This window comes from Leptonychotes weddellii, chromosome 5, assembly GCF_054177405.1.
Source record: "Leptonychotes weddellii isolate Sample4059 chromosome 5, ASM5417740v2, whole genome shotgun sequence".
NCBI classification, from domain to species: domain Eukaryota; kingdom Metazoa; phylum Chordata; class Mammalia; order Carnivora; family Phocidae; genus Leptonychotes; species Leptonychotes weddellii.
The window spans coordinates 94074218-94086425 of record NC_138373.1 but is presented as its reverse complement, the minus strand read 5'-3'; the positions used below and the strand labels follow the sequence as shown (position 1 = coordinate 94086425).

Below are 12208 nucleotides of genomic sequence, written 5' to 3'. Positions count from 1 at the left end.
GTTTTATGTTTTTCTCAGGAATGGGACCAATGCCTTGGACTGTGAATTCTGAAATATATCCCCTTTGGGGAAGAAGTACAGGAAATGCATGTTCATCTGGAATAAATTGGATTTTCAACGTTCTGGTTTCACTGACATTTTTACACACAGCAGAGTATCTTACATACTATGGTAAGAGATTATTATTCCCATCTATAGTTTCATTTTTATTTTTCCTCCTTTTTTTATATATGCAATCATTTGTGTTTAAAAATATAGTGGTTATATTTTTGCTATTATAAGTAATCTCTATGTGGGTCTCTCATTCCCCAAAGGCCATGAAAATGTACTTGGAAAAGATAAAAGGAATTCTCCTTTCCTAAGCAGCATTGCTTCTTGTCCCTCAGTGCTTTATAGCCTTCTCCCACCTTCCAACCCAAACATCTCCCAGCTATCTCCCCAGTTGGAAATCTTCACAGCGTGCTTTTAGTTTAATGAAGAAACATAAAACAAGAGAGAATGGCAGAAAGGATGCAGGCAGGGAATGTAAGGGCTAATGCTTGAAGATGTCTCATGACGGAGATGGAGTCATGTCCAAGGAGATCCCCCAAAGGTCGTGCTGTGATTTATGCCTTCCCTATGTCATCTGTGCTGTTCAGGCCACGGCATATTAATTTCAGCGTCCACTCAGAGCAGCACCCACCACTGCCTGAAGCATAAACCTGACAGCGGAAATGTGTGGACCATAACTCAAAACAGTATTAGGAAGTGGCTGAGTCAGGAAAAAACTTCTAAAATGAAACTTTACTAAAATGACAAGATTTTCTCTTTAGCAACAGAATTTCTTCATTATGAGTTTATAGTTTATAGGATTCTAAAAGATGAAATGTGAGGTTTTTATTCTACTCTCCCCATAAGTCTCTGTATGTATATGGAGTGTCTCTTGCTTATGCCATTCTCTGGTCCCTTCCCCATCGCACACACCTCACAGTTGGACCATAAATGTTTGGAGCTCAGGCCAGGACTTATGCCTTGTTCACCATTATATTCCCAATGCCTTCCACGGCATCCTGTTCATTTGATAAGCACTCAGAAGTGTCTGTCGAATAAATATGCAGAAGAATTTTGAATATGAGGAAACATTATACGAATCTATTCCTCCTCTCTTTTCTGAACATCCTGTATTGGTATTTATTTTTATTATCTTTATAAAACTCTTTGTTTCTCCCAATGAACATTTAGAAATTTAGAAACATTTTATTAAAAAACTTAATACACTGGCATTTGAAACTGGATATGTATTTTGTATATTCAGTTTTAACCCATTGGCAATTAAAGCTTTCTTTTTGAGAACATAAATTTTACACAATAAATACTTACCCATATTTGCTAATTCTTGAGAATGCTTAATTTTTTTGTTTTGGAGAATTCTTAAATATTTAAAGACCTAAATATAGATTAACATCCTGAAAAAGTATTTTTTATTAAGTCATAGACCAAAAGTCTACAAGGCAAGGCTTTTGTTACCAAAGCTCCTCTCAAATTTATGCTGCCCGAAACAACATGAGGCAACAGAAGTAAAATTTAAATGGGGCATAGCCAGGCTTCTTTCAGAAATATCCAATTAGAACAAACTGGCGGTTGCCAGAGGGGTGGGGAATGGGGGGGGGATGGGCAAAATGATTGGTAGGAGGTACAGGCTTTCAGTAATGAAATGAATAAGTCAGGGAGATGAAAAGTACAGCATGGGCGGGGGGCGCCTGGGTGGCTCAGTTGGTTAAGCGACTGCCTTCGGCTCAGGTCATGATCCTGGAGTCCCGGGATCGAGTCCCGCATCGGGCTCCCTGCTCGGCAGGGAGTCTGCTTCTCCCTCTGACCCTCCCCCCTCTCCTGCTCTCTGTCTCTCATTCTCTCTGTCTCAAATAAATAAATAAAATCTTTAAAAAAAAAAAAAAAAGAAACTTGTATGCGGGCGCCTGGGTGTCTCAGTCGTTAAGCGTCTGCCTTCGGCTCAGGTCATGATCCCGGGGTCCTGGAATCGAGCCCCACATCGGGTTCTCTGCTCCGTGGGAAGCCTGCTTCTCTCTCTCCCACTCCCCCTGCTTGTGTTCTCTGTCAAATAAATAAAATCTTTAAAAAAAAAAAAAAAGTACAGCATAGGGCATATGGTCAATGGTACTGTAATTGTGCTGTATGGTGACGGTAGCTATACTTGTGAGCACAGCATAAGATACAGAGTTGTGGAATCCCTATGTTGCACACCTGAAACTAATGTAAATTGTGTCAACTGCACTTCCATTTAAATATATAATATATAAATATAAACATTTTTATATATGATACAAAATATTTTAATATAAAATATTAAATATTTTAAAAACTATATATATATCCAGTTAGAAGCAACTTTTTGCTTTGCATTAAGCCAAGCTTCTGTTATGTCAGCACACTGGTCCATTAGGTCTACTGCTTGCTAGTAGTGGAACAATATTTACGTTCAGGTGAAGTTTTTTCCCTGTTTTTGGATTTGAATTTTAATCTCATGTTACTGGTTTATGTAACATACATGTTTCTGTTCCTGATTTAACAAACATATACCATACTGAAGTATTTCTCTTGAAATATGCAGGTCTTTTATTTCCTCCTTTCTTATTTCATAAAACCTCAAATTTTGTTTCCTTTCTAAGCTATACTGCTTAGAAAGGTCTGCCTTGGACCCCATTCACTAATGTTTATTACTAAAAACTGTCACCAGTATACCATTTTATGTATAGCACTGTGAGTACTAAATACCAAATCTACTATATAGATCCCTTGGAAAGCAGTGTATCAAAGTTCCCGTCCCGAGATACTGAAATTCAGTCACACATGATCTTTGATTCCTCATTCTATATAATTCAATTAAATATTTGTGTTAAATCTGAAACTTAAATAGGACTCTAATAAGATTTCTTTTCTTCAGAATAAAGCTGAGGAATATCTGCACTTAACAATCCTGACAGACTCGTTACAGACATTTTTTTTTTTTTTCCACTTTCATTCCAAGGAGAAATAAGTTTACATAACTGACCTGGCCATTACTTAGAGCAGGTCACAGCGCCCCCCTGCTGGCTCCTGCCTCTGGGGCTGAACCACAGGTCTCACCAGTGGAGCACCCTTAAGAAGCTTTGGTATTTACCTGCTTTGCGTTCTTTAGATTCTGTAAAAGGGTCTTTTATTTTAATAGGATTTTCTTGATGTTGTTTGGCTTGGGAATCTGGGTAACAAGTAAAGCCATGCCTTTAAGAATCTTTAATCCATCTAATTGTTTTTAACTGTAGGGGTTGAGGACTGATAGATTTGATTTGTTATTTTTCTTTATGCCACTGTTCCTAAATTGTGAAACATGATTGTATTTTATAAAGCCAAACCTAGTTTGCTCTGTTAAGAGATTCTGGAGTTTAGCAGCCTGATTTAGTCTAAAATGTTTTACCATCTGCACTTATTTTTTCTGTGTTACCATCATGATTACCATCCTTTCTTTGTCCCTTCCTGCTAAAGATCCCATTTCTCTTCCCACAAATTTCACTTCTCTGTAATCAAACACAGTACTTTATCTCCTTTCATTTTTTTCCCTAAATCCCCACATTATCCAAGACCTAGCTTGTCGGTATCACCTTTTTCATGAAAACTTTCGCAAGTTTTAAGTCCTACTAATGTCATTCTATTCTAATAGCAACCCTTCTTCCTTAATCATTTAGTTGAATTTGATAATGCTATCCCTTTTTTGGGTAACCAGCCTCCAGAATTCTAACAGGCATGTAACATACATTATTTCTGTTCTTAGCAGTTGGGCAGGGCAGCAGTTATTTTCCCCATTAGACAGATGAGGAAACCAAGGTCACGAGAATTTAAGAAACTCTCCCAGGAGTCTGCCTGCCTCACTCTGTGACTTTCCGATTCACACTCTGCAGAGCCATGATCCCCACCTCTCACTGTAACGCTCAGTCATGCATCCCTGGTGACCTAGTACTGTTTTCTGGTTATTTACCAAGTAGAAGACGTAAAAAATAGGTCTGTTGAACATGAACCAAACAAATGAAATAAAGGGACCCCTACATTTGTAAATGGAGTTGTGTTTTTAAACTGAGAATGATTTATACCAGCCCAGCTCCTTAAGAGTTGTATGGCTTCTGATGATTTAATCTAACAAACTATGTCACGATTTAGTCATTTTCTCGAAATCTCATTATTTATACCTCTTTTTCACTTTTCTCATAACTCCTCCTCATTCCAGAGCAGATTCTTCCAGGTGGCCAGTTCAGCAGCGTTTTTCCTCCATAGTTTTCCTTGAGCCTTCCCAAGAAATGTTTCTGTGGATATTCCTAAAATGGCTGCTTATAGGCATGTCTTTAAGAAAGTAGTTTTGGGGCCCCTGGGTAACTCAGTCGGTTGAATGTCCAATGGTTTTGGCTCAGGTCATGATCTCAGGGTCATGGGATCAGGCCCTGCATTGGGCTCCACACTCAACGGGGAATCTGCTTGAGATTCTCTTCCCTCACCGTCTGCCCCTTCACTCACACATGTGCCCTCTCTCTCTCTAAAAAAAGAGGAAGTAGTCTTAATAATGTCTTTCCTATTCTGTAATGATTCAAAAGAACAGAGAAATATTAATTTTGCTTAAAGCTTAATTTTGAAATATGTCTTTATGTTGTCTAGTTTAGCCCTTTATTTCAAATCTGTTTACCCAGAGTATTCCATCTGGCAGTCAGTAAGAGCACATTTATTTCTAGACCCTCCAGTGTGTCAGGTGCCATTCTAGGCATTGGGAACCCAAATACAAACAAGCCAACTCAGGCCTCAAGGAAATCAGTTTTGACAATGAAACAGAAGAGCACATCTCCCTCTCAAGCACCTCATAACCATCTCTCTACCTGCTCCTGATTTGGGTTATAAAATTTATAGAATTATAAATTAAACAGAAGCTGAGAACCATCTTTTTTTTTCCTTGACATGGAAACTGAGGCACAGAGAGTAGGTTAAATGACTGGAAGTCAGACAGAAAGATTTAAACCCAGACCTTCCAACTCCCAAACTGATAGCCTTTCTGCAGTCATTTGTTATATTAGTTTGTCATCTTCCTTCACCACGATGATCTGGATTTAAGGCCTCAAATTAGGCAGGAACTCCACTGTAGTTAGGGTCTTATATTTAAATTGAGAATTCTATTATAAAGGAAAGACCAGCTTGGAAATATGTAGAGAATATAGACAAGTCACATCTATCTCATCCATCTAGGCTTGCTGCATTGACACTTAGAAAACACAACCAGGTACTACTAAGGTCTTTTTATTTATGCTGCATTGGCATGCATAGTGTTACAGCAAAACAAAATTCTCTGACCTCGTGGGACTTACATTCTAGTCAAGGGAAACAAAACAATAAGCTTTATAGTATGTCAGATGGTGAGAAGTGCTACAGACCAAAAACAAAAAGGGACCTTAGTGGTCTAAGAAAAGGAACAAGGGGACTAATTAAAAGACTCCTGCAATAGTTCAGATGAGAGAGGATGGCCCTTAAACTAGAGATGCCAGTGGAATGGCAAAAAGTGGTCATTTCTGGTATTCTGAAGGTAGATCCAAGAGGATCTCCTGACAGATTGGATATTGGGCGGGAGAGTAAGAAAGTCAAAGTTGACTCCTAGACTTTGGGCATGAGAGATTGGAAAGATAACAGTTGCCATGTACTTAGCTGAGTCATGAATTCAGTGGCATCACTGTATGTGGTTTCAGAAATACAAGATAAATGAGAAATTTCTCCCTCAAAATGCCTGCAGTCTAGTAAACAAGACAGACATAAATTCATGCACCCAATTATACTTCTTGTTTATTATGATGGGGGGTTCTCAGCAAAGTGCTGTAAAAGTACATAGGAGAGAACAATGATCTCTAGCCAGGGAAGTGAGGAGAGATTCAAAGTAGAAGTTATGTCTGAACCCAGTTTATCATTCTTCTTGAGTTAGACATTACATGACTTGAGCTTAGAAAGATAAATTGGGGGCGCCTGGTGGCTCAGTCATTAAGCGTCTGCCTTCGGCTCAGGTCATGATCCCAGGGTCCTGGGATTGAGCCCTGCATCGGGCCCCCTGCTCCTCGGGAAGCCTGCTGCTCCCTCTCCCACTCCCCCTGCTTGTGTTCCCTCTCTCACTATGTCTCTGTCAAATAAATGAATAAAATCTTCAAAGAAAGATAAATTGTATTATGTTCACAGAGCTAGAACAATAAAGCAGTAAAGCAGGCTGGTAGTTATTTTTTGATTCTATGTCAGACCACAGTTACATGATTGACCAGAAAGAAAAGTCAAAATCAAGTACTCTTTCCAACCTAGGACTGTACGTACAAATATGTACTATTTTCCATTGCAGGAGCCTTCTTCCTTTATGCTGGATTCGCTGGCGTGGGACTCCTTTTCATCTATGGCTGTCTTCCTGAGACCAAAGGGAAAAAATTAGAGGAAATTGAATCACTCTTTGATAACAGGTTATGTACATGTGGCGCTTCAGATTCTGATGAAGGGAGATATATTGAATATATTCGGGTGAAGGGAAGTAACTATCATCTTTCTGACAACGATGCTTCTGATGTGGAATAATTTTCAGCTGCTGATATATTTAGGTATTTAAACAAACCTGGGGGACAAAAGCAGCAATTGGTGACCTCAATGCCCTGCTTTTAATCTCGTTCTTTCCACAGTCTAGTTTTGAATGACCTCATCTTCTAGAATACTTGATTAGGAGGAAGATACAACCATGATGACATTTTTTTTCACAAGCAGAAATGTAAAACAATATTTAGAGATTTTAAACTAATAATTATTGAACAAATGTATGTAATTCCTTCCTGAGGTAGTCTAAAATGAATATTGTATCCAGTGACTTCAGTGGTATCTTTTTTTCCTAAAACCATATATAATTATTAGAGTCAGTGCTAATCTAGCTTAATCGTATATGTAGGATATACTTATGAAGAAGGATTCTGGAATAAGATCCAAGGGTGTTTTCTGTCAAAACAAGGCCCATTGGCCCGAAATTTTCCTAAGGACAAGTAGCTTATCTGTGATCAGCCATTAGAAAGTAAATTCTATTTAAGCTTTCAACAAATTCAAAAGTACCTCCCACAGAAGCACGGTTGTCCTTATCTCCTTTGGATTCCACATTTTGGTCTCTCTCTCCAAATCAGATCTTTAGAGTTCTTCAGAAGCTGACTCTACACAGGACCTTTTGAACATTATGAAAAGCAGGTCTTTTAGGGTTTATTTTCATACATATTTTTTGCATTGGTGATAAGTATCCATTTGCACAGATAAGCTAGCAAGTTTTTTTTGTTTTTTTTTTTAATTTTTTTTTTATTAAGCTAGCAAGTTTTGATAAGTATATTTTATTGCTAGAAAGTAAGAAAGAAAACATTTTTATGGATCCCTGATTTGAGTTACTTACTTAGGTATGCAACTGTAAACACAAAATAGCACCAGATCTTCAACTATATTTCAGGGTTTCTGTTCATACCAAAATCACCTTATACTCACCACGCCTTCACTCATCGCCTCTGGAGTCCTACTAATTTGTGCCTTCATTTGTTTTAATATAAATAGCTGCTAGCAGACTATTTTTCCCTTTCTTTTAATCAAATAATTCCTGAAACAAAAAAGAAAGAAAGAAAATCAGTGACAGATAATCCTGCTGTTATTGATGTTTTAAATAGTGAGACTTATTTTTTCCTTAGCTTTTTATTAACTCTTAAAAGTACTAGTCTTTTCTTACTTTAAGAACATAAACTCGTTTTTATTTTGCACACCCTTTTCTCATTTTCCTTGACAATTTATCAAAAAAAGATACAGATTTGTCTGTGGGTGTTTCCTTTTTCTCATACTTGGCTTGGATTTTTTTCCTTCTTGTCTAAAAATTGGGGTTTTCTATTGGAACAGATTAATGGTTCTAATATAGCATACATTTCTACAGTGTCTTCTCAAAGTGTTCATTGGTTTTTATGCTCGTTAATCAATGAACTCTAATTTTTACTCTTAGGAACTATACAGAATATACAAAATTACTTGCTAGTTCCAGTGAAAATATGAATGAATCGTCTGTGGCCAGATAGGAATATATAAGTTTGATGGATTTTAAGGTGCTCTTTGGAGTGAAAAGATGGCTATCTCTAAATTCAGTGTGTGTTTCTGCCAGTCTCCAAGATGTTTTGTTCTTTGCTTGAAGTCTGGCTTATTCCTATCACTATTATCAAAACTGAGAATGTAGCCAAGGAGGTTTGTTCTCATAGCCACCGGGGGTATGATCAGTGCTTGAACTGTCACTATACTGGCCTAAAAATCCTTCAGCTAAAAAAAAAAAGTTTTCTCCTTTTGATCATTTCATACAATAAAAAAAATTGAGTTTTTTTCCCTGAATTAGGTGCTTTGACAATTGATTTCTAAGGGTATATTAATATTGATTTTCCCCCAGAAAAGCAGATGTGACTTAATATAAGAGAAAATTATTGATATTTCTTATGCCATAAAAATTTCTTATCTGTGTAATACTTCACACAAGTGAAGTGGAAAATGAGCTATTGTGTGGTAAAATCAGAATATGATGGGAAGAAAAAATATTTAGACCAATAAAGTGCTCTCTAAAAATGTATTTTTCTGATTTATCCAAATAATTGCCTCTATTCTTCTCTTTATTATATACATAGCCTTAACTCTATGCTTCTGTACTCAGCTGGGCTGAATCCACAGTAACTTTATTAAAGGAGTAACTGGACTTTTATTATTTCCTAAAGCAGAACATGGCCTGTTCTCCCTGACATAAGCAAACGGTATATTCAACTTTATATCCATAAATGCACAGAGTAACAGGGAAAATTAGCCACAGTTCTCCTCCCCTATTCTCCTCAACCTCTCCTTTAAAGGACTATTTGTTATTTATATAGTGATAAAGACAATATTCCTTATCTTTGAAGTACAAGACAGAGTGGCACAGTATAAAGATTATTTATAATTTTTTTAAAAACAACTACTTAAAAAGAAACCTTATACAATTAGAGTATTATTTTTAGATTTGGTGAACCTTTATAGTATATTTAAAAATTAAGCGTTTGAATTTTGCAGGTTTTTTTATATTATGTACCTTTTAAGTTCTCAGCATCTTTGGCTACCACTATCAACTGGAAAACATTCCATTTGACATATCATCAAATATATATTTTGTAGGACAATTTATATATGGTATGATTTGAACTACCATATTAAAACAGATTAAGCATCACGCTTTTAACTGAAATTAAGTTTTCCTTCTAAGCATGCTGCACATTCAATAGAGACATATTATGTTTTAGGAGCACATAGTAAAGAAAGTCATAACCCCTATTTGAGGCTTAGCTTGGTGGCTGATGAGATCTGCCATAGACTAAGGAGAATATAACCCTTTATCTGCATTTGAACACATAGGTCTGAATGTGATGTCAGATAAATTTTAAAGATTTGGTATTAATAGTTTTCTTCAATACAAACATTCCTAATAATTTTGACTGTTGCACCTTAGTCGTTAATTACCCAAAACATGATTTTTAATGTATTTGTAAAAGATCTAAATCAAAACTAAATTTAAACGGTAATACTTCCATATGCTGTCAAGTGCTTCTTCATAATTTTACCACTGAGCTAGATTTTAGTATATAAGAATCTAAATATTTTTTAAATTATTCACTCTAAAATGAGAATTCCATTAAAGCAAAAAACTTAGAAGTTGTTTACTATCATTTCAAAATCCATAATCTAGAGGAAGAATGAACAGGAAAAATGTAAACTGACAATTTACCCTTTTGCTTTATATTGGAAAGTAAAATTGAAATGTAATCATAGATTCTAGGGGGAGGATATTCTAAAAAAACACTATATCTTATCTAAGAAAGTCTCACAACTTAATGACACTAATACAGTTTAGAAATATTGTCATGCAATTAGGGGGAATGGAAGGATTGTTTTATCGGCACAGTAATTAAGAACAATTAATGAGATTTTTGTTATAATCAGTTTTGTTTTGTTTTGACCACTCTCCTGGTTATAAAATCTCAAATTATACTAAGCACCTTATAGCTTTCACTTATACAGCTTGTTGCAACAAGTTTTCAGTTTATATCTTTTTACTAACTGCAAATAAAACAATGACCTAGCAGGCCCATGGCAGAGAATTCATAACATGTGCTTTACAGCAAAATCTGTTAAATAGTGGATGAAATGTATAGCTCACGTATAGCTGCTGCTTATGAAAAGACTTAGAATTCTTCTCTGGATTATTTTTAATGTCCTGTTTTCTGTCACTTTTCTTATCAATTTTCTTAGCCTCATGTACAGAAATGTTAAGCTAATTTGATGAAGTGATCAGGTGGTAGCAACGTATCAATTATCAGTACATTCAGTTCTTCTGGGTGAGAAATGTTGTTTTCTGGAAATAGCAATCATTTTAAAATGCCAAATAGCTAACTGCTCTCAACTCTTTTTACGTTATCTTTTAGGGAAATATTTGTATGCCAATACTCATTAAAGAGCTCTTTTGTAAGAGTGTCAATGATGGTCAGAAGTACATGAGAGAATTTTATCCTCTTAATTTGCCTGTGAGTGTAAAATGGTGTAATTTCCTATAAATCTTTATATGTATAAAGCAGTCTTGCACTTGAGTGATTTGGTCTATGAAATGTTCAATAACTACTTTCATTTAGTAGTAATATTCATATATTTATTTCACAGTTCATGTGTTTGATTTTTGTCATGTCAGTATGAGAAAAAGGAATGCAGCTTACAAGTACTTAAACACCTATATTTTGTGAAGTTTTACAATTTTAGTAAAATTAACATCATTCCATCTCATTTGAAGGTTAAAAAAAAAATGAGACTTAACTCTAGCCAAAGTAGAACTTTATATTCTACATGTCCAAACTGGTTCCTAGCAGCTTTTGGACTGTATCTCATTTGATGTTATAGTATCTTTATTTGTAATAAATGTTCAAATTTCTATTTAGAAGCTCTAATGTACATCTAGATTAAATCAAAAGTTTTATGCTTTTAAAATATGTATTTCAAAATGTATATTTTAATTTGAGTGCATGTTATATAGTATTTAATATTTCCCATGTCTTGGAAAATTCAATATAAATATTTATTCTTACATGTGACATATGGGATCTCTCTTAAAAATTATGAATATGTATCATTTCCTTCAAAGTCATTCTAGCCTATAGCTGTATCAAAAGTATTGTATATTTTATGGAAATTTAGTGATGTATATGTAAATTTTTTAAGTTATTTTATTGAAGTTCAATCTTTACATAAAATTAAAATCTTTTTTTAAAAAAAGTGTCAGTGCCAGAACTGTAAATGAAAATAATCAAATAAAAGTTATGACAATTCATTAGTCATTTATCTCCTTTGCACTTTTGTATTTTCTCTAATTCTCTTCCTTTGATTTTAGGATCTAGGTTACCCAGGAAAGGCATCTACAAAATTAGTTATCTCGTTATCTCTATATATTTATGCAGTCCTCATTTTAATGATATTTTACCTCTTTTAATAATGGGTAAACTCAACTATTTTTTTTTTTTAAAAGATTTTATTTATTTGACAGAGAGAGAGAGACACAGCAAGAGGGGGAACACAAGCAGGGAGAGTGGAAGAGGGAGAAGCAGGCTTCCCGCCGAGCAGGGAACCCGATGCAGGGCTCGATCCCAGGACCCTGGGACCACGACCTGAGCTCAAGGCAGGCGCTTAACAACTGAGCCACCCAGGTGCCCCTCAACTATCTTTTAAAAATAAATATATAATACCCAAAAATTGTTCCAAGGAATTATTCTAAATAGTAAATATAAAACTTTGAAATGAAGTGCTTTAGGAACCCTTGAAATATTATTTCTGGTTGTTGTCAAAACAGGTGTGACAATGGGGCACCTGGGTGGCTCAGTCAGTTAAGTGTCTGCCTTTGGCTCAGGTCATGATCCCAGGGTCCTGGGATCGAGCCCCATATCGGGCTCCTTGCTCTGTGGGGAGCCTGCTTCTCCCTCTCCCTCTGCTGTCCTCCCCCTGCTTGTGCTCTCTAAAATAAATAAATAAATAAATCATACATACATACATACATACATACATACATACATACCAGGTGTGACATAAGCCATTATGTTGGGTTGACAAAAACTGTATTTGCTTT

General features: G+C 35.7%; 1 protein-coding gene across 1 annotated transcript in view; it reads left to right on the top strand.

Annotated features, from left to right (window-relative positions):
- The window catches only part of SLC2A13 (solute carrier family 2 member 13), a 180946-nt gene extending 169516 nt beyond the window's left edge, over positions 1–11430 (top strand). The window contains exons 6-7 of the mRNA XM_081818951.1: positions 19–171; positions 6383–11430. Of these exons, the coding sequence (XP_081675077.1) occupies positions 19–171; positions 6383–6609 (380 nt within the window). The 3' untranslated portion in view covers positions 6610–11430. The remainder of the gene's footprint in view (positions 1–18; positions 172–6382) is intronic.
- The last annotated feature ends 778 nt before the right edge of the window (positions 11431–12208 follow it).